The sequence below is a fragment of the Megascapheus bottae genome, chromosome 27 (assembly GCF_031878675.1).
Source record: "Megascapheus bottae isolate mThoBot1 chromosome 27, mThoBot2.hap1, whole genome shotgun sequence".
Classification (NCBI taxonomy): Eukaryota; Metazoa; Chordata; class Mammalia; order Rodentia; family Geomyidae; genus Megascapheus; species Megascapheus bottae.
This window is the reverse complement of record NC_143535.1, coordinates 17,242,751-17,270,628: the sequence shown is the minus strand read 5'-3', so window position 1 is coordinate 17,270,628 and position 27,878 is coordinate 17,242,751. Positions and strand designations below refer to the sequence as shown.

The 27,878-nt window shown below is 43.5% G+C and overlaps 1 protein-coding gene across 2 annotated transcripts; it reads left to right on the top strand.

Annotated features, from left to right (window-relative positions):
• The first annotated feature begins 260 nt into the window (after positions 1–260).
• Kcnj1 (potassium inwardly rectifying channel subfamily J member 1) lies at positions 261–27,878 on the top strand. Of its 2 annotated transcripts, none has more exons than XM_090319829.1 (2): positions 261–454; positions 25,728–27,878. In XM_090319829.1, the coding sequence occupies exon 2, from the start codon at positions 25,734–25,736 to the stop codon at positions 26,850–26,852; it is 1,119 nt and encodes a 372-aa protein (XP_090175955.1). In that variant the 5' UTR covers positions 261–454; positions 25,728–25,733; the 3' UTR covers positions 26,853–27,878. The 2 variants fall into 2 exon arrangements, with proteins under 2 accessions (XP_090175955.1, XP_090175954.1); XM_090319828.1 differs by lacking the exon at positions 261–454 and adding an exon at positions 22,021–22,222.

Below are 27,878 nucleotides of genomic sequence, written 5' to 3'. Positions count from 1 at the left end.
GGACACATTAAAGCCCCTGAACTCCCCACCTTAGAGTTTCCAGCCCCTTGCAGGCTCATTCATTTGACTTAGACATGATCCCACGAACACTAGCTTCAGATTCTCAACACCGGTGGCTCCTTAAACAAATCTTTCTTAATTAGTCTTGGCAGCTCAACACCTTTGGTGTATCTTGCCCATTTGCCACGCCTACTCTTGGATCCGGTTATAAAGTAAACTGTGTTCTTTGAGACCTGTTGCATACAGATGAATCGGGTCAGTCTGAGCTGACCCACAGACTCATAAAAACTAACAGGGTCTCCCCTCGCTGCTCCCACCTCGAGTACCTTCACCTTAGACACCCAAACTATTAGATTAAAAGTACAAGGATTTGCTCTCATCGAGGATTTGGCTGCATTCTTGAAGACCAAGCAAATGAGGTTTTGTCTCTTCATTTACACAGGCAATCCAGGAGGTAAGAGGAGAAATGTCTCATTGTCCCTTTGCAGGAAAAAAAAAAAAGATTGAGTAGAATTAATTTTCATAGAAACTTAGTCCTCTTTCTTCCCACTGCAAATCTAGGCAGACTTGTCCAACCACTCCCCCAGGGGGGGAAAATGTGGTTTTAAAATCACTCCTGGGATGGTTCATCATCCGGTGGTTATAGGTAGATTACTAGGCAGGGTTACACCTGCGGGGCCATTTCACAGCCCTGGGGCTGGTAGGCATTTCAGACGCATTGAAGCTTTCTTGGGTCAGAAATGTGTGTAGAGCAGCTGCGTGTGAGGGTTTTCAAGACCCCGCTTGGGCCTTCCCACAAAGATGCTATTGAGGCCCCTTGTGGCAAAGGCCTACTTGGGGAAGGCAAGTTAGTAAGACTTTCTTTTGTTCGTTCATTCGTCCTTTCTTTCCTTCCTTCTTCCTTCCTTCTTTCCTTCCTCCCTCCCTTCCTTTCCTTCCTTCTTTTCTTTTTTTCCTTCCTTCCTTCCTTCCTTCCTTCCTTCCTCCCTCCCTTCCTTCCTCCCTCCCTTCCTTCTTTTCTTTCTTTCTTTCCTTCTTTCTTTTTTGTTTTTTTTTTTGGCTTATCTCCACCCCACTAACCTTTGCACATTTTCTGACACTTTATGGAATCTTATGGCATTTGGAGCTTCCTAAAGAGATTGCAGACTTCTCCAAATATTGCTGAGATAAGCTGTTTATTTATGTTCTGGCAGGCCAAGGGGCTCCTTGTCCAAAATACTGGTTTCTTATAGAGTATGTACATAGTTGTTCCAAAGAGTGTTGACTTTTGGCAATTGGAATATACAGGGAGAATGGGGTCTTCCAGACACTTTCTTTGAGCATCAAGAGCAAATGAACTTTAATGAAGGTGGGTAGAAGCTATAGTAGAAACGGCTCATCAGACCCCTGATGTTAGAAGTCTTGGTTTTCTGCAGCCACAGCACAGTTTGTGCCATCTTCCTCATCATTGTTTTGTGTAAATGTATACTCACTGGGTCAATGTCAGCTTTGAAAAGGGCAAGTGGGTAGGGTTATCTGGGAAAGTATGAGCTATGCCAAAGATTTTTTCTTCTTTGCTATTCAAGTCATGAAGATGGATTTCCTTCTGCATGGGAAGTGACCAAGTCTGTTTAAGTACAAGACTGAACTTGCAAAAAGCACAGTCTTATGAGTTGTCCATGAAAGGGTCTTGAATCTTTGATGCTGTTGCTGGTTTGTTTTTCATCTGTTCTGACTTTAAAAATTAATATAAAGTGCTTATAATGACAAGTGAAGCATAACTTGCACCCTAAAGCAGATTCAAAACCCCCCATTCCTTTGCAAGGTATTTTTCTGGGTTGGGTTACAGATCTACCCTGGACCTTTTTACAGCTCAGTGGTTTTCCAATGATTCAGTTGTGACTCACATGTTTTGCTTTTTTTCCCCCTTTTCTTTATGCCCTGTGGCTTCAAAGAGTGAAAGCTTACTAATGCTTTCTCATGACACTCTCTCCGAAATTACTTAGCTGTCTTCTCAGTTTGAACCTATTTTTGACTCAGACTGAACTCTTCTTTGTGCTGCAATGAACGATGTATTGATGATGATTATCTTGGTTCTCTTCGTGTATCATATTTTTTTTCTTCCTTTACTTCTGGACAAGTTTACAATAAGTAAACTGACCATGTGTGATGTGAAGTGTGAGGACAACTAGATATAAATTAGAAACTGTGCTTTGCTGGGGAGATTTACAATCCAGAGTGGATGTGAATGGGAGAAATATCATAGTGCTTTGGGTCTACTATCTGACAATTTACTTATGGTAGAAGCACTGAATACTCGTCGCTGATAGGAGGATACATGATAGGAGGATACATGAAGCATGCTCTTAAATGCTCTGGATAGGCATGATGGTGGCTAAATGGGCACAAGAAAAAGAACATTCCAGAACAAATAAAGGCATGAAAGAAGGCATAGCATATATAAGGAAGCACATGTAACCAACCCCAAGGTATTATGGCTGCAGGGAGGTGGGGTGGGGGGCCATGAGTCAACAGAAGTCACAGAGAGCAAATGATGACACTGAGGAAGCTGGAAGTATCTGGAAGGCAGTAAGGAGATGTGATAACATCTTAGTCACATTGTAGAAAATTGCCTCATCTGTGGAGTACAAGGTGGGGTCAGGGCATTGCAAGGGACACCAGGTAAGAGATTACTAAAGTGCCTAGTAATCAACAACCTAGTGTCTGGTTGGCTCAGAAGGAGACAGCTGATGATGATGGAGAGCCTGAGATGTGGCCATGTCCCCAGAGTCCACACAGCGAGCATACTTCAAATGGCAGAGGGTGTTTACTTTACACTTAATACAACACTGCCACCTCTATCTCAGGGACTCAGACTTGGAGAGAAGAGCCAGTGGGCCTTGGAAGTGTAAGTATAGTGTGTGTTGGACAAGAAACACATTTCCCACACTTTCTCTTCGCACATAAATCTGGGGAAAAGATAGATTTGAGCCCAGTAAGAAATCACAGTTTGTGTGTTTTCCTTCTGCCAACCCCCGCCAGATATCCAGGTCTTAAATGAGGAATTGCTTTGAATCTAGAGTCATCTCATTTGTGAATCTCTGCTAAACACCAGCATGTGGCATCCTGGAGGATGCAAGTCAGACATCAAGTGGCAAAGTCAGATTGAAACCGTGTGAGGACTAAGAGTCTGTGTTTGCTTTGTTTTGTTTTGTCTGAGATGAAGACTCAAACTCTGTATATGATGTTTTCACTCATTGGCTGGCACTCTACTACCCCAGCCACACCTCCAACCCCAGTAAGAGGCTTTTATTATACCTTCACTGATTGCCCAAATGCACCCCAGGCTGAGCTGAGGCAACCCCTGGGCTGAATCTTTTCTCGGGATCATTACTCTTGAGAAGCCACACATCTCAGTCTCTGTTTGCAGGGAGGTAAAGAGAACCTGAGCCAGTGTGGCCACTCTTCCCTCCCTGGTCTCATGGAGGATGGTGATGCTTCTGATGCCTGTTCCAGGGTGGGACTGGGGCTGAGGCCGCTGGAAGCGTATGTCTCAGGCTCTTCCTGACCTCAGGAACCAAAGACAGCAACCCTGTGGGACACATGACAGTCCTTCTGATTTCCCTGTTTGAGAAGTGCTAGACCAAATGACACAGTGGTAGGTGACAGAGCTTGGCATTTAGCACTGCGACTGATTGACCCCAGTAAACAACCTTGGAACTATGCAGTGAGGTCCCACAGGTCTCTGTGTCTGGAAAACAAAAAAAATCAGTGCTTCTGAGTTCCATTCTTGACTTACTATGGTGGGACAATCCTGTGTCTTGCTCTCTAGAGCTGAACCAATCCTTAAAGCCCTGATAGGGCCCTACAGTAATGCCAGCTTAGCTTTTGCAAAGGCTAAGTGGAAGAATGTGCCAGAAGATGCACTGTATCACTTGCTCAAGGCACCATTGAGTAAATTATTAGCTTAAATCTCAGCTAGAAATCATTTGAAGTTACCTCTTGTCTGCTTTATTCATGGTGGATAACAGGCAACTTCAAAATGGTCAAGGACGCAAAGATGTTCTGCTTCATGTGTATTCTGTTTAAAAACTCTTGTAAGGACTCTAGCTGCCAAAGACAAAACCACTATAACATCATCCTGTCAAAATTTTTCTGAAATATTAACTTTAACCTTTATGTCTAGTTTGTCCTTTGTACAAATAAAAAACAATCAACAACAACAACAAACCTAAAAATGGCAGTCTGACTTCTTTTAACAACACTTTAGATCAATGATTCCCTTACTCAAAAATAAATAAATGAATAAACAAAATAACCCCCATTGCTGTTTTTTGGATTCAGTTTCCCAGGATGCAACATAAACAATCCCAGCATGCATCTGTCCCACATTGAGGAGTCTTGTAAATTTTGCATCCCAGTTAGATTCATGGGACCTTGTCTATACTTTTGAGATCCTGTTTTGAATACTCTGAAATACACACAAGAACTTTCCATTTAGTTAGAATTTTCCAACTTCCCCCTCTCTTTTAATTGCATAAACACCCATGTTTTTTTGGCTTGGACTCAGGAATTGTACTTACCAGGATATATTAGGGTGCCTTGCCACTGTATTCCCAGGGAGACCATTTAAATATGCAACAAACACGGTTGAAATTAGCAGATTAATATGGTCTTTGCTGAATTAGAACAACCAACGTGCTCTCAGGTGACTCCCCCTAAGGGAAAGCTCATGGTTCATTGCTCTTGATGAAATTCTTGGGAGCTTTCTGGCTCTCTCCAGATCTGCTATTTGTCCTTGAAGAGCCCTATAGAACTTGGCAACCACAAATAAACCGTGGTTAGCATCTCCCAGGAAAAGTCCCCAGGAAATGTAGCCCTGTGGAAATGGAGTCCAATGATGAGATGTTCAGAGAGATTAGAGTGATCGCAGTCTCGTGGTTGGAGACAGAGCCAACCCAATTCAGGCACCAGAGAAATTCTGATGTTTCCAGAGGATTGGACCTTTGATGAATTATGCATGGAGCACAGAGAGCTTGAATGGGCTCAGAGATAAGGCACAGGCCCAGTCATAGGATCATGGTAGACTCCTTCAAAGACTGTACTTCAGTGACTCGTGCATAAAGTATAAACAATCTTAGCTCTGCAGAACTTTCAGTCACATTGGGAGAATAGGTGTGATGGTAGGTACTACATGCCACATGGCACATCAGAAAACTGATAAAGCACATTGGATGATCACTGAGTAGGTTTTCCAATCCAGTCTATCAATGGAAAACGCAGTCAATACCCCTACTGAGCAGTCTGGTTTAGCAGTACAGTGCAATACAGAGTATAGATTGATACTCCTTGAGCTAGATGTCCTGCTTCGGTGAGATCAGGCCCTGCCATTGTCCAATGTCACCACAGGGGATCATATTTCTAGCCTTCAAAAAGATCAAAACTGGGCCGGGAGTTTGGCCTAGTGGTAGAGTACTTGCCTAGGATGCACGAAGACCGGGGTTCGATTCCTTAGTACCACATACGTATTTTTTTTTTTTTAAAGCTAGAAGTGGTGCTCTAGCCTTGAGAAAGTCCAAGAACAGTGCTCAGGCCCTGATCTCAAGCCCAGATCTGGCAAAAAAAAAAAAAAAATCAAAATTCAGCCTGGTGCTGGTGGCTCATGCTTGTAGTCCTAGTTACTCGGGAGGCTGAAATTTGAGGACTGCTATTCAAAGCCAGCTAGGGCAACAAAGTCTATGACACAATTCTGTCCAATTAACCAGCAAAAAAAAAGCCAGAAATGGAGGTATGACTCAAGTGGTACTGTATGACTGTAAGATCCTTTCCAGGACACAGGGTAGGTTTTTGCCTTTCCTTGTATTCTAGCCATCCCCTGGAAGAGGCTATGGTGAGCTGAGTTTCCATAGTGGCCAATGGAAAGCTAGCTTTTCTGGTGACTACTGGACTTTCTTCATTCTCAGTCATACCTGGGTTTAAAAGCTATTCTGGTTTTTACTTTTCTTAGCATCTGCTTGTTTCTGTTCTCCTTGTATTTTGTTTGGCCCTTGGACTCACCTTGCTTCTGGGCTCTCATATCCTTAGTCCCTTGGTCAAGCTGCTGTGGGTCACAAAGGCCTGCATGTACAGTGGTAGAAGACTGATTTTCAATTAGTCTATTCAGCAACTTTTCTTCGGATAGAACCTATTGGAATCCCTGCTTTAGTAATGATAAAGGGATTTCCTGAATTTCCTAAGTCATCTCATCCTTCAAATGACTGGTACATTAAAAAATACCTGTTTTTATATTAATTTATGAATCCATTTGCAGTATGAAACCTAGGAACTGTTAGGCACTTGGGCCAAACAGATTTTTGTTGCTTCTCTTTTACACTGGCAGCATTGATGAGAGTTTTCACTGGAAGCTAGGTACTGGTGGTTCACACCTGTAATCCTAGGTACGCAGGAGGCTGAGATCTGAGGATCAGAGTTCAAAGCCAGCTGGGGCAGGAAAGTCTGTGAGACTCCTATCGTCAGTTAATCACAGAAAAAGCCAGAAGTGGCACTGTGGGCCAAATGATAGAGTTGTAGCCTTGAGAAAGAAGAGCTTGGGGACAGTACCAGGGTATACCTTGGGGTATACCTTCAGTCATGTGGATACTAAGTAATTCTTGCAGAGCACATACCTTGCCAATCTTTGAGTTTATGCCACAGAAAGTTACCTAGGGAGGGATACATTTTAATGAAGTTCATACAATAATGAAAACCTAAGGTTGAGACATATGTCACCAGTGGAATACTACAATATTCCTGAGTTTCCTAAATCATCTCATCCTTCAAGTGACTGCTACATTTTTTTTTCAGTTTTTTTTTTGACAGTCACGGGCTTGAGCTCAGGGCCTGAGCACTGTCCTTGGACTTTCTCAAGGTTAGAGAGCTCTACCACTTGAGCCTCAGCACCATTTCTGTCTTTTTTCTATGTATGTGGTACCGAGGAACCGAACCCAGGTTTTCGTGCATGCTAGGCAAGCACTCTACCACTAGGCCAAACTCCCAGCCCCATGACTGCTACATTTAAAAAAAAAGCTGTTTGTTTTTCCATTTAACTCGTGAATTCTGGGAAGTGTCAGTCACTGAGGCCAAAACAGGTGGTTGTTGCTTCTCTTGTAGATTGGCAGCATAGATAACCTTCCGATGCCATGAATTTGGTTCCATTGTTTAGTTTTTCTGCTCTTTGGTTTCTTCATTTCCACAATGGGAATAACTAATAGTTATTGCAAAAAGTCTATGTTGTCTAGGACATGAAGTAGTAGTTGCTATTGAGTTTACCTATAAGTCATGCCTAGTGCACACTATAAGTTCCACAATTACTAATTCTGGTTGATTCTTCCATAGGTTAGAGGAACATCTTCCTCTTAGGCTTAACTAGATTCAAAAGAATGAGTGTCTGCAACACACATTGTGTTCCTTTCACTTTAATATACATTGTCCCTTTCATCTTCAAATCATTCTTAAAGGAACATACCTTGTGTTCATTTCCTCATTCATCCATCAATGTACTCATTCTAACTGAAGCCAGAGAGAACAGGCCATTTGAACAGAGGTGATGTGTCAATAAAGTATGGCTAAATGTGGTTTTGTCATTTGACATTCTTCCACATCTTCCATTTAAGGGCTTACTGTTGTGTTGCATTCCTTTTTCGCTAGGGTGGAGTGTGGTCTCTCTGGGTGCTTTTGCTTGTTCATAGTGCTTGCTTGCTTTCTTCTTTCTTGCTTTCTTCCTTTCTTCTTCCTTTCCTTCTGTTCTTTCTTCTTTCCTTTTCTTTCTTTTTTTTAAAGCGGCTTTAAGTAGTTACACACAGGGATTTCAATTCATTAAATCACTTTATAAGCACAATGCATCTTGATCAATGTCACCCTTTTGTCATTCTCCTCCATCTCTTCAAGTTACTAGGTTCCATTTTCACGTATGTGTGTACACCAACTATAATGACTGTATTTATTCATTTCTCCTTATTGCCAACTACTCTAACTTGCCCATGTTCTCTGTCTGCCTCCTCATCCCAAAGCTTCTTCTTGATTTTATTTTATTTTATTTTTTGCCAGTCCTGGGGCTTGCACTCAGGGTCTGAGCACTGTCCTGGGGCCTTTTCAAGGATAGCATTTTATCACTTGAGCCACAGCACCACTTCCAGATTTTTCTGTGTATGTGGTACCAAGGAATCGAACCCAGAGCTTTTTACATGCTAGGCAAGCCCTCTACCACTAGGCCACACTTCCGGCCCAGACACCATATTCATTTCTTATGTATGATTTCAGGCATACAATTGAATTCAAAACACATGAGATGCATGTCCCATTGCATGCTTAAAAAGATGAAGGAAAAATGTCTACAGGTGCATCCAATTCTTATGGACTAGCCCGGACTCCTGGTCTTTTGGGTGTCACCAACACTTATTGAATCCACCACCAATGGCTTTCAAACAGGCCCTGGATATTTGCTTGGTCATTCATTGGGTAAGCAAGTAAAATGTAACTTCAGCTGCAAGTTGGAGAAGCGCTTTTCCCTCTCCAGTAGCCTTCTCTGTCCATCCTCTCCTGACTGAGGAGACTGCTGAGGCCTCAAGCATGCGAGTGGTGACAAACAGTGCCAGAAGCTGGGCCCTGGTGGCTCGTGCCCATAATCCTAGTCAGTCAAGACGCTGAGATCTGAAGATGATGTAGTTAAGGCAACCCAACCAGGAATGTCTGAGAAAAAAAGCCAGACTGGTAGAGTGGCAGCCTATCAAGACGCAACTATCTGTAGAGTTCTACTGCTTCCAGGAAAGACATTAATGAAACTCAGGCATCATCAGATCAATACACAAAGCCACAGGTGAGATTGGGAGGAGATGGAAAGGAGCCAAGTCAAGACTGGAACTACCTCCCACTCCGCTTCTCACTCATAGGCACTATTTCAGGTTATATATTGAGGAGTTTATGGAGAAGGTGATTGTGGCAGCGTAGACTACAGTAATATATCTGGTTAAGAGTAGTCCAGTTCATACGAAGGGTATCACCATCTTGAGCCCATCCCTGTCTTCCAAGCACCTGTTGAATCCTCATCTTAGCTTTGCCAGCCCTTCTAGTAGTGATGTTTACAGTCAACAGGCTGGTCACAGCTGCGTCCTTGTCCCAGGGAGAAAGGAAGAAAGAAAGAAAGGAGAGAAGGAAGGAGAGAGTGAGGGAGGGAAAGAAGGAGGAAAGAAGGGGAAGACAGGAAAGATGAGGGATGGATGGAAAGAAGGGAAAAAGAGGGAAGATGAAGGATGGATGGAAAGGAGGAAAATGGTAAGAAGGAAAAGAGGGTGAAGAGGAGACAAAACTTGCAATGAGCTCCAGGGTCTTTATTGCTCCTAGGTTTCTTAGTGATTTCTTGCTTTCTTCTTCTGTCTTCCAGCTCTAATCGATTACATTGGGGGAAATTAGCTCTGCAAACCCCCCTGGGTGGTGGCTGGTCACGTACCAGCAAATAGCAGAGCTGGAATTCAAGTCAGACTCAGACAGAAGGTTCAGGCCAGAGATCTTGGGTTGGCGCACGTGCTCTGTAGGTGGAATGCCTTCATTTCTTTCCAAAGCACTCAGGGCTCATGATTTGACAGGGCTTTACTTGAGTTTTCTTCCTCCAAACGCATCACAGAGTTATGAAACAGTGTGATAGCAGTGTGATCTGGTGGTGTGCTATCCAATTGGCATTGTGATCTGTATGAAATCAGCTGAAGTGTTTTGTTTTGGTGGACCACTGAAAATACAGAGAGGGTGATTTGGTGTGTGTGTGTGTGTGTGTGTGTGTGTGTGTGTGTGTGTGTGTGTGTGTAGAGTTTTGAACTCAGGGCTTTGAGCTCTCACTTGCCTTTTTCTATCAAGGCTGGCCTTCTACCGCTGGAGCCATGCCTCTACTTTTGGCATTATGCTGGTAAATGAGGGATGAATCTCGTGGACTTCTCTGCCCAGGCTGACTTCAACCTCAATTCTCTGATCTCAGCCTGCTGAGGAAGCTTGTAAGGGACATTCTCACACTGGTTTTACAGAACAGGGCAATCTTCTGGAAGGGTGTGACTGGTTTTCTGTCCCTCCCTTGAGACTGTATATATTTATCTCCATAACAGTTTTTCTCCCAGCCATGCTTGGGGAATCTTCATTCTTCTCACGTGTGTGGGGGGGGTGGGGCTTGGGAAGGGATGAGGGAGGAAACCGGATGAGGTGCAGATGGGGCATGGAGGAGTTTCGAGTTGTCTGTGGATTCTGGCTCACCTGTGATGTACTATGGAGCCTTCGGTAAGGAGGCTGGCTCCAGAAATACAAGACTTTAGAGCAAGAAGCCCCCAGAATAAGGAAAATTAGAGTGAGGAAAAAAGTGAATGTGAGCTCCAGGGAGAGCATGAGTTATGGTTGAGGCAGGGCATAGCATGATGCTTGCAAGGGAGGCCTAGAGATGGAGAACTGAATGTGTCAGAGCTAGGAGGAGTCTTTCCACCTGCCGGTACTCAGAGCTAGGGGGCTCCCTGGCCTGGTCTTCTGGTGGGAACACAAGGCCTGGCTGCCAAGGTAGTCAGAAGGGGTGACCCCTGGAGCCCAGGCTCAGATCACATCCAGGAAAAGACTCTCAGTCCTATCTCACCTGGGACCAGGAGATAGTGAGAGGGACCAGGCCCAGGGGATGATGGGAGGGGCCAGGTGCGGGGGATGGGGTGGAGGGAGGGGCTCAGATGCTGGTAAGGCTGGGATGGGCTCAGGGCTCAGTTGCCTGTGCGTGTCTGGACCTCCACTCTTTCAGCCCTGGAAGACAAAGCCAGGCCCTGAGAGAGGAGATGCTGCAGGTGCTGGCTCAAACTCCATGTTGAGCACCGGGGCTCTTAGCAGAGAAAAGTGATTTTATTCTTGATGCCTTCAGGATCACATAGCCACTTGGTAGGAAAGGGAGATGCGCAGTTCACATGAGAGCCTGCAACAGGTTGACAGATGAAAGTGGCAGAGTGTATTTATTGAGACCCTATCATATGACAAGGACATAATTTTGTCTACATTGGCTTTATTGAGACATAGTTCCTAAATATTCCCAATTAGAAGTGTATTTCAGTGTGTGTGTGCACGTGTGCATTCACAGAATCATAGAACCATCACCAAAATCAGTCAGAATATTCTCACCATCCCTAAAAAAATGTTGGCACTCATTAACTGTCATTCCTGGTTCACCTTTCCTCTCAACCCCTGGACAGCTATCTATGTAACACTCTTATCTTTCTCTATAGAGTTGGCTGCCCTAAACATCTCATGGAAAAAGAAATGTACACCCTCTGGCCTCTTTCATTTAGCATCATGCTTTCACGTTTCATCTATGTAGAATCTCGTATCAAAACTTTATTCTCTTTAGGGCTAAATAATATTCTATCAGATAGTTACACCACATCTTATTTCTTGCTTATTCTTGTGGATGGTCAGATGGTTTGTTTCCTTTTTCTGAACTATCATGAATAATGATGCTACTATTAACATCTAAAACCAGCTTTTGTGTGGACAGGCACACATTCCATTCAATCCCCCAAACAACAGAGTCCCTAAAATCATTGGCTTATTGTGAAAAACTGAAGCTCAGAGAGGTACAGGAGCATTTTTAAGTCTGCAGAGCTTCTCTCAATTTAGATGAATTAAGACAGAAGGGCAAAGAAGGAGAAATAGAGAGGAATGTTATTTCACCTTTTCCAGGTCAGTTTACACAGGGCTGGATGAGGAGAAGAGAGGAAAGGCATGGTTGAACATGCGTCAGAGGCCTGCCTGCTATAGGCTCCACTGGTCTTTCTGGAGGTGATGGCTGCGCTTGCTGGGCCTGGCATGGCTCTGTATGGCCCCCTCCCATGTGTCCTCCTTGTTCTAGAGACAGACAGAAGATCAGGCTGAAAGTCTAGCAAGTGTCTTCCCGGAGTAGCCTCAGGATATGGGAAGTCTGGCTGACAGTGTCCCTTCCTAGATGGTCTCTGCACAGTGACAAATAGAGGTACATGCAGACTCCCCACAAGAAGACCATTGAAGAGAGGAATCCAGTGTGTGCCAGAGGACGGCTCTGTGTCATGGAACAAAAGCCACCAGGGCCATTGGCTCTGCTTCCTTAAGGGCCTCAGGGCTTTCCCAGAAAGCACCTGGACGTGGGAGGGTGGGTGATGTGCCGCCCCATTAATGTCACCCTGATGGCCCGGCAGAATTCAAGCCAACACTGGTAATCATTGACCTTTGTCGGCTCCGAAGGTATGAAAATAGGATCTGGAAGAAGGCTAGCTCTCAGCCAGTCTGCTGTGCTATGAAGGCATGAAGTTAGCACAGCCTCCACATTGGAGACAGGAAGCAATATGGATGATGCACGATGGGAGTTTTCCATTCTGCACGCAGCCACATATGGTTGCAATGTAGAGGGGAAGATCAAGCTGGAGTATTTATTACTGAAAGCGTTAGCAGCTCAAGTGCCTCCTAGATCACAATGTAACCTTTGCCCTTTCTGTCCATCTATAAGATACATCTAAGCTGGGTGCTGGTGACACCCATATCTGTAATCCTAGCTACTCACGTGGCTTAGATCTGAAGGTTCAAAGCCAACTTGGACAGAAAAATCTGAGAGACTGTGCTCTCCAATTAGCTAAGCAAAAAGCCCAAAGTAGAGATATAGAGTGAGAGCCTTAGCAGAAAAAGTGAAGGGAGAGTGTGAGGTCCTGAGTTCAAGCCCTAACAACCAACCAACTGTGAATATATATATATATATATGTTATATATATATATGTTATATATATATGAATGTCTCCATTTTACAGAGGAGAAAATGAGAAAATGATATATAGGAGCACCCAGTGTTAGCATTCATAAGTGACCAACTTTCAGAGTCCCTTTCTCCAACAAACCTACTTGTTACAACTGGCCCAAAAGGTCAATGATGAGGTGTGTCAGCTAGCATGTGGGATGAGAAGGCCTCAGAAATCTCCATCCAAAACCAGAATGGGCGGGTATTCCACCATTTCCGTTTTGCCTGTCTGCCAAGCTGAGCTCAGCCAACCTTAGAGCCTGTGGATACAGCGGCCTGGGTACTCATTTCTAGGTGTCTAACTTAGGCATTAGTAAACCATTCCCCATTTTTATAAATTGTCAAGGCTGGGGAATTCTATACATATCCCTTAAAGCAAGAGAGCGTTCTTGTTTCAGACAGACACGAAGTATGTTCAGGCTTCTTGTCCACATGGAATTCATTCGTTTCTGGTCTGGAAAGGGCTGAGTTGAGGTAATACCAAACCAAACCACAGAAAACTAGAAGGGTTGGACTAATAACAGGATCTCTACACACGTAATAAATACAACTTTTTATAAACATTTCAATTCTTTCATTAAATTACAGTGCCATTTGAGGTAGATGGCTCAATATGTGAAATTTAAGAATAGGGTTATTATAAATGCGTCTGTCCACTTTCCATCAAAACCACCTCTACCGCCACACAGAGTCACAAGATAAACAAGTGAGAGCATGATTATTTGCTTTGCAAAAAATATGCTTTATACGGTAATCCACTATAGAATTGCTCTCTGAATCGAGTATCCTATTGTATGTGTGTGTGTGTGTGTGTGTGTGTGTGTGTGTGTGTGTGTGCGCGTGTGTCTGTCTGTCTGTCTGTCTGTCCGTGTAACAGGACATCCTCCACACAGTTTCTGGTCACATGCCTTTGAGATCATTGGTTTTCACGTAAGCTTATATATCCAGACATGTACAATGATATTTTCAGCATAATCATGTTCTTCTCAGTAGTAATGAGAATTAAAAGACCACCCGGCTAGAAAAGCCTTTGGATCATGATGTGAATTTAATGTTCAATCCTAAATTCACTGGAAATTAGAATTTATCAGTTACGACAATGACCAGAAAGGTCTGGGTAGAGACCAAGATAGCAGTCTGAGAACTTGTGCTGACTGCCATTCTTCTTGCTCTGGTGGGGGGTGGGGGATGGGCCCTGTCTCTCTGATCCAATGTGATGGAAAATATGTTATTAGGGTTCTGGAGGGCCCTATCCTGTCTCTCCAGACAGTTGTGGTTTACTAGCATGTTCCAAGCTACTCCTTCCCCCACCCCCGAATATATACACACATACCATCCTGTGTCTTGGTAAGACTGCATGGCACATACCAAACCCAGCAACTGGGATCTCAAATCCAGTGGTTCTTATTGGTCTTGAAGTTTATTCACACAGGCAGCTTCAAAGATCATGGTTTCTCTTCAGAGACAAGTGGCCTGATTTTCCTAGAGTCTTCTAAAAAAAAGAAGACATTGGGAGCAGAAGGTCGTTGGAAACCCAGAAAGATGCCTCCTACATGGCCCCCTTTGAAAATCAAGCCAGAGAATTATTTGTACATGCCTGTATGTATTTACCTCATTGACAAACACTTATTGAACCTCTGTTCATGCCTGGCCTTGGGGTAGGCAGGCACTGGGCACATCTCAGAAGAAGAGACAGTTGAGGCCGTTGTCCCTAGGCAGAACAAAGGTAACTATATAAGTGAAACTTACAAATACAAAAGTAGAATAAAATCAAATATTGTAAAAGGAGACGCTCTGACCTACATGGAGACAGAAGTAGTCAGGTAATCCCCTCACCGAGCACAGGCCAAGTTCAGACGAGGAAGGGTGATGGAGATGGGAGTATTAAATACTCCTAGCAGAGGAAGCAGCAGGTGAGGCAGGCTCGCAGGGTGGAGACTCGCTCAGCTTCCACAGCTGGAATGAGGTAAGGCTGGAACTCCAATCTGAGTCTTGTGTCTCTGTATTACTAGCTGTTTCATGGAAGTGACCTGGGCACGGATGCTAAGGCCTAGGTTTTGTCCTCTGCTAGAAGTGGTCAGGACTCATCTCACCATCATGAAAGCTTCTCTTTACCCATTGAGCTGGGGTGGGGGTCCTGGAATTCACACTAGCCACTGCCAGCACATCAAATCCTGGTCATAGATGATGCAGAAACTCCATCTTACAGAGGCCTCTGGGCATCTCAACTAGAAGATGCTTTTCTTGTTCTAGTTCCTGAGCCAGGACAATTTGTACATGATGGAGGGGAAATACTTGATTTTATAAAGTTTTCAACCACATCCCCAGTTAACTCCATTTTATTGCCTAACATCATGAGACTAGTGGTACCTGGGCTGGTGGCCTTTTCCAGTGTATATGACTGAGTCCAAGGCTCTAGGCCTTCCCGATGCAGTACCCCAGCCACACGCCCTGCTCCTCTCCTCCTCTGGTGTCTTTCCACATGCTCCTCTTGATTCTTGGGACCCTGTTAGCTTCCCATTATTCAAGTATTCCTATCCTTTCTAATTCAGTGCCCTTAACATGTTCAGACTCTCAGTAGCTCTTATCCTCTTACACATAGCATGGAAATGTGTGAGAAGCCACTGTTCCTGATGCCTAGAAGCCGTGCTGAATAAATGTTTGCCTTCCCTTCAACACTGTTTATCCGCTCTTTGGAGTGTGCCATAGGGCTTAAAAGTAAAGACTCATCAGTCAGGCAAGTCAGATTTTTCTAATCTTTTCCTTTTCTGCTTTGTGAGCTAATTCAAGTTGCTCAACCTTCCTTAGTTCTCAGGCTTTTGGAATTATTATGAGGTTTCAATAAGATAATTTAATACATGTAAAAACAATAATTGCACAACACAGTAGAAAAGTGCATTGTTTGGACTGAGCTGCAGGGGGCACTGCTGATACAGTATGACGCGTGGCTTTCCTGGCGTTGCTACATAGAAAACTCCACCTGCAGCCTTACTTACCACCCATTCGACATGAAACTGGTTTTCTCTTCATCTATTTTGGACATGAAGAGCAAAGCATAAATGTTATATTCCAGAGTTAAGTGGAGAGCCCTTAAAAAAAGAAATCTGAAAGAGAAGCCATATAGCATGAAGCATGTGAGTTTCTCTTGTCTCTAGGATTCCCTCTTTCTCTGGTCACCAATCTCATTGTCCCCAGGGCTGCTCTACTCTCTTTAATACCCTGTGCAATGCATACCTGTAATCCCAGCTACTCAAGAGGTGAGCATTAGAACGGTTATAGTTCGAAGCCAGTTCAGTGAGATCCTCTTGTCTCCTCCAAGAATCCAGATGTTGTGATTTATACTGTTCTAGTTGTGTGTGACACAGTTTAAGAGGACTGTGATCCTTGGCTGACTCACAGTCTGACCTCTGAACAAGGCAGAGACAAAGTACTCCTGCTGGGTCCTTCTTTGCATGGCTGTTACATGCTAGCATTTCCAAGACCTTAGGAAACAACTATGAGAAGCAATTGCCAGCCTCCAAAACATTAATTTGTGTGTGTGTGTGTGTGTGTGTGTGTGTGTGTGTGTGTGTGTGTGTGCGCGCGCTCATGCAGCTACTAGGGCTTGAACTCAGGGCCCAAAGTACTCTTTTTTAGGTTAAAAAAATTTTTTTTTGTCAGTCCTGGGGCTTCAACTCAGGGCCTGAGCACTGTTCTTGAGCTTTCTCAAGGCCAGCGCTCCACCACTTGAGCCACAACACCACTTCTGGCTTTTTGGGGTATGTGGTGCCGAGGAATCCAACCCAGGGTTTCATGCATGCTAGGTAATCACTCTACCACTTGGCCATAATCCTGGCCCCTCTTCTTTAGATTTTTGTGTTTGCTGAGGGCTAGCACTCTACCACTTGAACCACATCTCCATGTCTGGTTTTTTGATGGTTTATTAGAAATAGAGTCCCGTGCACTTCGTTGTCCAGGCTGGCTTTGAATTGTTATTCTCAGACCTCAGCCTTCAGAGTGGTCATGATTACAGGCATGAGTCACTGGTGTCTGGTGAAAGCATTGTTTTATAACCCCACAACACATGTGTACCTGTCACCCTAAAGTCACAATCTTAAGGACAACTTTCCCCTATTCCAACTTTGCTAGCTCCCGTACCAGTTCTTCTGGAGGAGATTTCTGGAAGAGATCAGGTAGTAAGGTTTGGGGCTGGTTTTAGGAGACACAGGGAAAGTTTAAGGATATAATATTTTGCTCTGGGAGGAAGTAGAGGCAGTTCTGTGATTATGTTAATTAATCTTATTGCTGTTGTCTAAGAGAGATGAGTGGCATGCTACCAATTTTCAGTAAAGAAATGTCAACCTCTCATTCTAGCCACGAGAGGGGCCTATTTGGCTGTTTTGTGGTTTGGACTTGTGGTTATGTTTGCGTCTATGTTCAGATGAGATTACTGACAGGCCTTGTTTTTAGCCTCATCCACCATGATCAGAGTATCTTGTCTGATAGGGTTTTTTTGCCTTCAATAGAAGAGTGAGACTATGCTATGAGCATACCATATCATTTCCTACAGGCCTGAGGCCGCCTTTTCTTCAGAGGGCATATGTTTCAGGCCATACTCTAGCTAATGGCTACAGAAGAGAAAGACAGTATCTTGCCTGGGTGCCATACCTTGGTTCAGCCATCCCAAGGATAATTCTCTCCCTATCACAGCCCCATCTCTCCATGAGAAGGCTTCTGTTCCAATTATAAACAAGTCCCTGAGGAAAACATGTTTGCCATTTCCAGGTCTTTCTGACCCATGCTAGGAAGTAGGCTCTGTAGCCCTCATGCTTCATACACATGATACATGGCCATCTTTGTTCTCCTCTCTTGGATGCAGGTCCTTCTTTGACTGTGGTCCCCTGTCCTGCCATTCACCTCTGTGTGGTAGACTCAAGTTAGTGACCCTAATCCACCTCACTTCCTTTGGGAATCAATTCACAACAATGGCCATTGTTCATTATTTGATGGCTGTGTTCAGGGAACATCGTATGTGTCACTGCATGTAAATCATACCATGACTTTTTGGTGACTGTTCTAGCACTTGAACTCGGGGCCTAAACACGATCTCTTAGCTTTATTGCTCTACACTAGCCCTTTCTGACACGGGAGCCACCACAGTCCCACTTCTGGCCTTTTTGTTGGTTAAGTGGAGACGAGCATCTCACCTCGTGAACTTCCCTGGCTTTGGATCACATTTCTAAGATCTCAGCTTCCCTAGTGGCTAGGATCAGAGATGTCCACCAGTATTGTCCAGTCTGTGACTTCTGAAGAACATTCCTAGAGCCATTTCGCAGATGAGGAAGCTGAGGTTCCTAAAAGGTCACTTGGCCATGTCCTAGTAGTAGAGCTCCAGGTCAGATCCATAGCTGTGCTCACCTAAGATGGAGCCTGTCTGCTACACTAAACTTGCCTGTGGTTGTTCCTCATTCTAGGGACTTTGTTCTCCCTGGTGTCTTACCTTTCCAGCATCCTCTCTGGCAGAATGCCCTGGATTAGTCAGAAAATGCCTCTGTGACTGGCTGGCTCTGACATACCCACCGAACACCGTGTGGCTATGACACCAAAGCCATGGGGACTCATGGTTTCGGATCTTTGTTTCCAAGCTCCCTTCTCTGGTTGGAGAAGGTGCCTGGGCAGGCCTGCACTGCCTTCACACCTAGAGACAATTGCACTTGGCCTCAAGATTATGGGCTACATGCTCTCCTTTCCCATCTCATTCTTCAGTGCTTCCAGAAGAAGCCTGCGGACTTGGATGCCCTTGTGTATGCCCATGAGCCCAGGAAAGATTGTTTCCACCAGTCTTGCCAAGTTCTACCTCAAAAAGGAGCTCAGGAGGATGCTAAGTGAGCTGTCTGATAATACCAAAGACACGAGAGAACATTCCTGGCATTCTCAAACCAGAGGGAGGTGTCTACGACTGTAGCTTTGGATATGGTAGAGCCCCTTCAGGGAGCTAGGTAACTTGGTGTTTCAGGGGAACTGAAGGTTTGCAAATCTGGCTGGGCGTTGGTCGTTCCACAGTCAGATATGGTTTTCGTAGAAAACAGGAAGTGCTCTGAAGTTGCAGTTGGATGCATTTGTTTTAGCTCCTTAGCAAAGTTGTGTTGAACAAAACAAGCTTGATGCCCAGCCTCTTTGATACCCTGCCTTCAGCCCTTCAAGTCAGGAAATATGCTGTATTATAATCCCTGAATTATATCTCAGAAACTTGGTTGATTTTTTTTTTGGTGTTGATATGAGGGGCTTGAACTCTGGGCCTTTTGTTCTTTCTTGGCTTTTTTTTTCAAGGCTGGCTCTCTGGAAGGAACTGGAAAGTCAAAAATGCTACATGCCTAGTATTCGGTACTTAGTAGATGTTCAATAAATAGAGTATATGTTCCATTATGTTGATTGAAACAGGACCCAAAGTCTTATGGAATGCCTGGTTGTGGAAGATTCTCTAGAAATTTTAATTCAATCAATTCCTGGTCCATGACAGAGCAATAAATAATGACCAAAACATGAATTTCACTGTTCTTTCCAAGGAACTAGAGAAAAATCATGTCATCCACCATCAAGCTTCCATATCCTACCTGTTACATAAATGTTTGTCTCTCAGAAAATGTAACTAAACTTGTGTAGGTAACTAAACTTGTGCAGGATCTGCAAAAGGTTTAGCTAAAAGGTAGATAGATTGTGGTAAAGGTATTTTTCACTTCTATAGTGATATAAGGAGCCTTCATACTTCTAACTCAGAGGTGATGTAAATAACTGATAGAGTGTCTGTCGAGCATCTGAGATTGGGATGGGAGGAAGATGAGGTGGTAAATGGTGTGAGGAACCCCAAAACACACGGCACCATTGCTTCACACCTAAAATCTAGCTACTCAGGAGGCTAAGATGTGAGGATTATGATTTGGGCAAAAAAGTCTTCAAAAAGTTAGCAAAAATCCAGAAGGAAAGACATAGCTCCAGTAGTAGAGTGTCAGACTTGACTGAAAAAGCCAAGCAAGGCATTGAGTTTAAGCCCCAGAATGGGTACAAGAAGAAAAAAATTTATATAGCTAGCATCATGGGTGGGTACCTACAAAACACAGCCTTTGTACTGAGGTTCTTCAAATTTTAGCAGTGAGTTTGACCAAAGGTCACCTAACTGCAAATGAAGAGGGTGTTACATGCAAATGAAGAGTGTATTTTCAGAAAGACTAGAGATTCAGAAGGAAAATATGTTTGTTTTCAAGGAAATAGTGTGTGTGTGTGTGTGTGTGTGTGTGTGTGTGTGTGTGTGTGTGTGTGTTTAATGATCTTTAAACAGAAAAGACTTCAGTAGTAGTTAACACTAGGGGTTAGTTGGGTGTTCTGAACAAAGCCATATTCTCCTGCAGGTCTGCAATTGAAATGTAGTGAATAGAAGATGGCTGTCTGGGCTCTGCTTGTCTTTCTGGCTCACAGTCACACCAAGGTCCTCTAATGCTTTTAAATTTGTTGTCCTGGAACTTCCTTCAGCCTTATGTACTTGGCTTCCTTGTCCCCTTTCTGCCGAAGCCACATATATTTAAATATAGGATGGCCACAGAGGAATACCCCTTCAAAATATCTCCACTGGAGGTACAGCCATCAGCTGCTGAGCAAAGCAATAGGAAACCTCCTGGCATTTATATATGTATTCATTAGGTTAGTTTTCCTCATTCAGCAAGTCTGTGTAACTCTAGCACATCTCCAGGCCTTGGCCTCCATGTCACTATTGTGCCCCTAAAAAATAGGGCATCACTCCCACTGTTCCTATGATGCCATCACTCTGTGTTTGGCTGTTTATAGACTCATCTGCTATCCATAACTTGCCAGAAAGTGGATTGGTGACAAGAATCGTGTCCACAGGATTGGCTGTGATACATCACAGAACTGACTTTGTGGCATCATGGAATTGGCTGTGTGGTATCATGGGATAGGCTGTGAATGTCAGGTGATTGGTTATGTGGGGTCTAGTAGAATGGCTGGTTCAGACACTAGCTTGTATCAACACATCATGACTGAATGATGACAGATAAATGAATGAACATATCTCAGCTGCACCCACTTGGCTGGATCGGCAGCCAGAAGGGATTTTGTAGAAATGTAGTCCTTTTGGTGTTGAACAAACCACCCAGTGTAACTGCTGGTATGTTTTGTTTACTCATCCCTTGATGGTCTGTCTTTTGAGAACAGGAAATTTCTCTTTGAAATCTGGACAGAAGAAACACATGTGTGCTTCCATGTGTGGGAAGTATCCAAGAAGTCTGTTTTCTGAGCAGAAGCTATTTACAGAATGAAAATGCTTGGGCAATAAAGAAAAAGTGGCAATAATGCAATCTACTTGTGCTGCCAGACCACCAAGGATTTCTTGGCAAATATTAGCTAATATGCAGCCCTTTGCTTGCTATTAAGATTTACTGATTTCAATAGAAAGGAACCTAAACACACACACACACACACACACACACACACACACACACACAATACACACAAACAACTGGGCATGTTACATAACCCAGACACCAGGAACGATCTCTAATCACCAAGAAAGTACACACTGGCTCTGTCTGTGGTCAGATTAAGTGCCATTGTCTAAGCAAAGTAGGGTATGTGTAATGATGTATCTGCCATGTGAATGATGGGTTTGGTTGGTGGATGAATTTGTCCTGTATCTTTGCTTACTCTCAGTGGATTTTTTTCACTTTTAGAGCAAATAGATTATTGGTTAATTCAGTACATGTAAAACACAACTTCAGTAAAGGCCAGTTTTCCCAGAATAAATCCAACAATAAAGGTTCTCTTTACCGTCTTAGTTTCTTACAGAACAATGACCATTTGTTGTAGAAAGAGATTAACCTGGTTATTTGGTTTCTTCCTGGTGTGATTTAACAACTACATCTCTCTACGTCTCTCCATCCACCTGTACAATTGTGAACTCTTGGAAAATTCATTATCTCGATGTGTGTTAGAGAAATGGCAGGGAGATTGGTGATAACTAGTTTATTTCTGGCCAAGTCATTTGGCATGACTTTGGAACAGCGAGAGAGCAAGAGAGCGTGGCAAAGGAGAAGAGGGCAATCTAGCTCAGCTCCCAGGGACTTTAGCTGGTGCTTTGTCATGTCTTAGCATGACGGTATTCAAGCCATGTGAGATTTGGGGAAAAAAAAATATATATATATATACCCAGCTCAGAACAGGGTCTGAGAACAACCTCTTGCTTTGGTTTAAAACCACACAACTGCACCGCTGAATTAGTGTTTGGCAAGCTAATTCAAGTTAGTTAGCATCAGTCCACTGGTTGAAGCCTGTGATAAATCTGGCTGGGCCTAAATGATGCCGTCAGGCTTTGACCCAGCTCCTAATGCTGCCACATCCTTGCTTGTTCCAGCCATGGATGCTTCCAGCGAGAGTGTGTCTAGGACATTGGTAAGTTCAGACCATCTGGGAAAGCATCAATGGTGATAAATTGCTTTTGCTTTACTCTCTTACTTTTTTATTTTATGAAGGCTGTCATAGAAACCCAGACTTCTCCAAGAGAGAGATCAGGAAATTCCAGAGGGCTGAAGGAGAAGGATGGCAGGGAAGAAAAGCTTAGAAACTAGAGTATTAGAAATCATCTGACAAAGAGAAGGTTCGTTCGCTCATGGTTTCCAATGGAAAGATTTTTTTTTTGTTTCTTTTGTTGTTGTTTATTTTTTGTGGGTCATGGGGCTTGAACTCTTGGCCCTGGGTGTTGTCCCTGAGCTCTTCAGTTCCAGGCTACCATCCTACCCCTTGAGCCACAGGCCCACTTCCCATTTCTAGTGATTAATTGGAAATAAGAGTCTTGTTCTTTAGTGGCCAGTCTGGCTTTGAACCGAGATCCTCAGATCTCAGCCTCCTGAGTAGCTAGGATTCCAGGCGTGAGCCCCAGTGTGTGGCTTCAGTGGAAAGCTATATAAGTAGTTTGACCATCTACATACCTTAGAGAGGGCATGAGTCCCCAGTTGGTATAGGCCAGGATGTTCAGAGGAGACCTCGGGGGAAGGAACCTGCATCTCTCTCTTTGCATCACACCTGGGGCCATCCCCTCATCCCCTCTGGTGACTTGAGGTTACTGAGAGCGGGGCAGGGCCCTCTGAGGGTGTGCAAAACAAGCCTGTGTCTCCATCATGTCTTCAGTCCTAATCCCTCCCATTTTTCTAATCACCACATCTGTGATTTTTCTCTCTACTACTTCTGCAGAGCACTGGCTTTCTGTGTTTTCACCTGTGTCAAAGCTAGGAAGGAGATGCTGGAACACTGGAATATCACTTTGGGTTTACAAGCTATCACTTTAGTGGGTTTCGCTTCCCGGTTTTTATGACCAAATACCTTTTTTTTTTTTTAAAGAGGGGGATTTTGAAATCTATTTCAAAAATCTATTTGCATTGGAAGAAAAAAATACCACAAAGATATTGCTAACCATAATGGACACACCTTTGAATTTCTTTGGCATAGGAGAAGATGTGGTCTGGTGTTTGTAGGACTCCTGGGTTTCACCGGTATTGGCTGTTTATGGGGAAATTCCCTTTACTATTTTTCTGTAAAACAGAAGTCACAAAAGAAACCATTGAATAGATTGTGTGTGTGTGTGTGTGTGTGTGTGTGTGTGTGTGTGTGTGTGTGTGTGTGTGTGTGTATGCTAATACTAGGTTGAACTCAGGGCCTGGGTGCTGTCCCTTTTTTTTTTTTTTAAGTTTTCAAGGCTAGTACTCTAGTACTTGAGCCATAGCTCTGCTTCTAGATTTTTTTTTTTGCCAGTGTTGGGGCTTGAATTCAGGGCCCAAGCACTGTCTCTGGGCTTTCTCAAGCTAGAGCTCTACTACTTGAGCCACGGTACCACTTCTGGCTTTTTCTATGTATGTGGTACTGAGGAATGAAACCTGGGCCTTCATGCATTCTAGGCAAGCACTCTACCACTAAGGCAAACTCCTAGTATTACTTCTGGATTTTACAGGTTGTTTGGAGATAAAGAGTCTCATAGAGTTTCCTTCCCCCAGCTGGCTTTGAACCATGATCCTTGAACTTAGCCTCCTGTCTAGCTAGAATTATAGACAACAGCACTCAACTTCAGATTGTGTTTTGAAGATCTGAATTCCTTCACTGAGTAGTTCTACATAGACTGACATCTTAGCACATAATGAAAAGAAAAGTCTAGAAACAGGCTTGCATGTCCACAGAGAAAGCCGGAGCCTTGTTCTAAATACTACTGAAGTGGAAAAAAAAAACAACACTTTTTTTTTGGTACCAATACTGGGGAAACAAATACTTAGGCACTTGAACAGAGCTTCCTGTTCTCACTTGAATTGCTTTCTAGGCTGGTGTTTGACTATGGGAGCCCTATCTCCAGTCTGACATTTTGTTGGTTATTTTGGAGATTGAGTCCACTGGCTTTACTGCTTAGGCTTTCTTGGAACTTGCAGATTCAAGCTTTCTGAGTAGTTGAGATATGAGATGTGAATCACCAGTGCCTGGTACAAAATGGATTTTCACCAATATTGTGCTTGTCTTAAAGTATTTTAGGAAAATCTCTCTTTAGAGTGGGGAAGTTGACCATTAAGGGTGCTGTGGTAGGCGTCCTGTTGGGGTGGAGACAGGGAGCTTTATGTTTTAGCTCTCTTGTTGTTCGTTTGCTCCATGACTTTGGATAAGTCATGTAAAATTTCTGAGGCTTGCTTCCTTTATTCGACAAATGACGGTGCTGAATTGAGTCAGAATTTCTCATGATATATGAGTATCAGTAGCAGGACACCAGACATTTTAGGTAGTATGTTGATATATTGATGAATATTCATCCCTCTCTCTCTCCTTCCCTTCCTTTCTTTTTCTCTTTCTTCACGCACGTGTGTGTGTGTGTGTGTCCTTGAACTTGAACTTAGGGCCTGAGCACTGTCCCACGGATTTTTTTGCTCAAGGTGGCACTCTACCATTTGAGCCACAGCACCCTTTCCAGTTTTTTCTGGGAAGTTAATCAGAGATAAGAATCTCACTTGCCTTCCTGCTACTGATGAGATCCTCAGATCTCAGCCTCTTGCATAGCTAGGATTACAGGCATGAGCCACCAGTGCTTAACAGAATGTTCCTTTTTTAAATTACAGATATATTATATATATAAATATAAATATATATATATATATATAGAGAGAGAGAGAGAGAAAGAGAGAGAGAGAGAAAGAGTTGTATGAATTTTGAACTTACTTGCTAGCTAAGCACTCTACCATTTGAGTTATGTCCTCTGGTCCTTTTTTAATTTAGGTTATGTTTTAGAGATCACTTCCCACATTTTTGCCCCCGGCTGACCTCAGACCAAGATCCTTCTACCTCTTTTCCTGAGGAGCTAGGATTACAGACATGTATGACCATTCCTAGATTGTACTTGAGACAGAGTCTCACTGCCTTTTTCCTGGAGCTGCCTTCCACCTGTAACTCTCTCATCTCAGCTCTGAAGTAGCTGGGGTTACAAGCACACACCACACCACTGTACTCAGAACTTACTTATTCTTACATGTCACAAAAATGTAAATAGTACTTCAACTTATGATTTCATAATCACTGCTAAGTGGAAGACTAAAAATTTTAAGGGCAGGAGATTTAAGTATAATATAAAATAAAGAACAGGTCATAACTGGCTATCACAAACATTTTTTTCAGGTTCCCTTTGATGATAGAAATCAGGAAATTCTTGGCTATATTATTTTTTAGTTTCCTTCAACTCACATCTCTGTCATAATTTTCGCATTTAGGGAATATGATCAGCCAGTGGCAAGTTTCTACTGAGGATAGCATGGTGGCATCCATTAGCATGCCTACATTCTGGATGGTCTATTCAAACATAGGTAGCTCTGTCTGTTTCCTAGCTCACTACTGCTAGACAAAACTCTTATTTTCTTTTCGTCCGCTGTGTTTGCAGATCACGATGTTCAAACATCTCCGCAAGTGGTTTGTCGCTCACTGTTTTGGGCGTTCTCGGCAAAGAACACGACTCGTTTCCAAAGATGGAAGGTGTAACATAGAATTTGGCAATGTGGATGCACAGTCTAGGTTCATATTCTTTGTGGACATCTGGACCACAGTGCTGGAGCTCAAATGGAGATACAAAATGACAGTGTTCATCACGGCTTTCTTGGGAAGTTGGTTTCTCTTTGGTCTCCTGTGGTACGTGGTAGCCTACGTCCACAAAGATCTCCCCGAGTTCCATCCAGCTGACAATCACACTCCTTGTGTGGAGAACATTAACGGTATGACCTCAGCCTTTCTGTTTTCTCTGGAAACTCAAGTGACCATCGGGTATGGATTCAGGTGTGTCACAGAACAATGTGCCACTGCCATCTTTCTGCTCATTTTCCAGTCCATTCTTGGCGTTATCATCAATTCATTCATGTGTGGTGCCATCTTAGCCAAGATCTCCAGACCCAAAAAACGTGCCAAGACCATTACATTCAGCAAACATGCTGTGATCAGTAAGCGGGGTGGCAAACTCTGCCTTTTAATCCGAGTGGCCAATCTTAGGAAGAGCCTTCTTATTGGCAGCCACATATATGGAAAGCTCCTGAAAACCACAGTTACTCCGGAAGGAGAGACCATTATTTTGGACCAGACCAACGTTAACTTTGTCGTCGATGCAGGCAATGAAAATTTGTTCTTCATCTCCCCACTGACAATCTACCACGTCATTGACCACAGCAGCCCATTCTTCCACATGGCAGCAGAAACTCTTTCCCAGCAGGACTTCGAATTAGTGGTATTTTTAGATGGTACGGTGGAAGCAACCAGTGCAACTTGCCAAGTCCGCACATCTTATGTCCCAGAGGAAGTGCTGTGGGGCTATCGTTTTGTTCCTATCGTCTCTAAGACCAAGGAAGGGAAATACCGAGTCGACTTCCATAACTTCAGCAAGACAGTAGAAGTGGAGACGCCTCACTGTGCTATGTGCCTTTATAATGAGAAAGATGCTAGAGCTAGAATGAAGAGAGGCTATGATAACCCCAATTTCATCTTATCAGAAGTCGATGAGACTGACGACACGAAAATGTAGCAGTGGATTTTTCAACAGGAGGAAGTCTTCAGGTACGTAGGTGACAGAAGCATTATACATCAGTCAGCATTTGGAGGGTCTGGGAGTAGAACAAGAACTGGCTACGACTACTGGTACCATGACCCACAATCCATGATCCGACAGGACTCAGAGCCCTGCCACGTTAGAGCATGTGGTGCTTTCGTGTGAAACTGCATATGGAAACCAGAGGAGCTCACTAGAAATCTTGAATATGATTACTGGAGATCATATATAATATTGATATGGAATAGATAAAAATCATCTGTCCTTCTAGCTCATGGACAGTCTGAAGGAGATATTTTTGTCGTATAGGCTTCTTGAAGAATTTTGAAGTTTTAGATAGGATCAGAAAGACAACTGTATGTTTGCTTTTGATTCTAGTTAGAAGAAAAATGTTCCTTTCATTTTGATGATGACTTTGATCAGGGAAGAAAACATCTCCTGACTTAGGGGATGTGAACTAACACATCAATGGCAATCAGAGTGGTTATGAAAAGAATGGCTGAAAATCCAATCTTCTCCAGCTCTGGTGTTCCATCTCTGGAGCCTTCACTGGAGTCTGGGTCATGTGGGGAGAAAAAGGACAGGGAAGACAGAGCCCAGCCACTCGACACCATCCCATACCCATGTTGGAGAAGAATCACATGACTGGGATTTGTTCTGTGACCTATTCAAATACTGTGGCCCACATTGGGCTTTGGTCCAAATAATCTCCCATGGTACAGTTAGACAGAGGCTGAATCTAAACTGTCGACCCTCAAGGAACATCTTTCTGCAAGGTACAGTGCTTCTGTTGAACACTTTAGTGATAGTTCCTTCAGTTTGCAACAGATGAACTAAGGTACTACAAATATGTTTTAAAAAAAAGTATTTCTTGCTTTTCAAGATGGCAATGGGGGCTGTGGACCTACAGTCAGCCTGGGAGAGGGGTGCAATGATAACTTGGTATTTCTCTGCCTATAGCTTGTATTAAAATCCTATGTCTGAAAGAGAAGTAGAAAATAC

Excerpts from the sequence above, each read along its gene's own strand:
- Kcnj1 (XM_090319828.1), top strand. The coding sequence starts at position 22,127 with ATGATGCCGTCAGGCTTTGACCCAGCTCCTAATGCTGCCACATCCTTG. Across the intron at positions 22,223-25,727 it reads AGAGTGTGTCTAGGACATTG|ATCACGATGTTCAAACATCT; the intron begins GTAAGTTCAGAC and ends CTGTGTTTGCAG.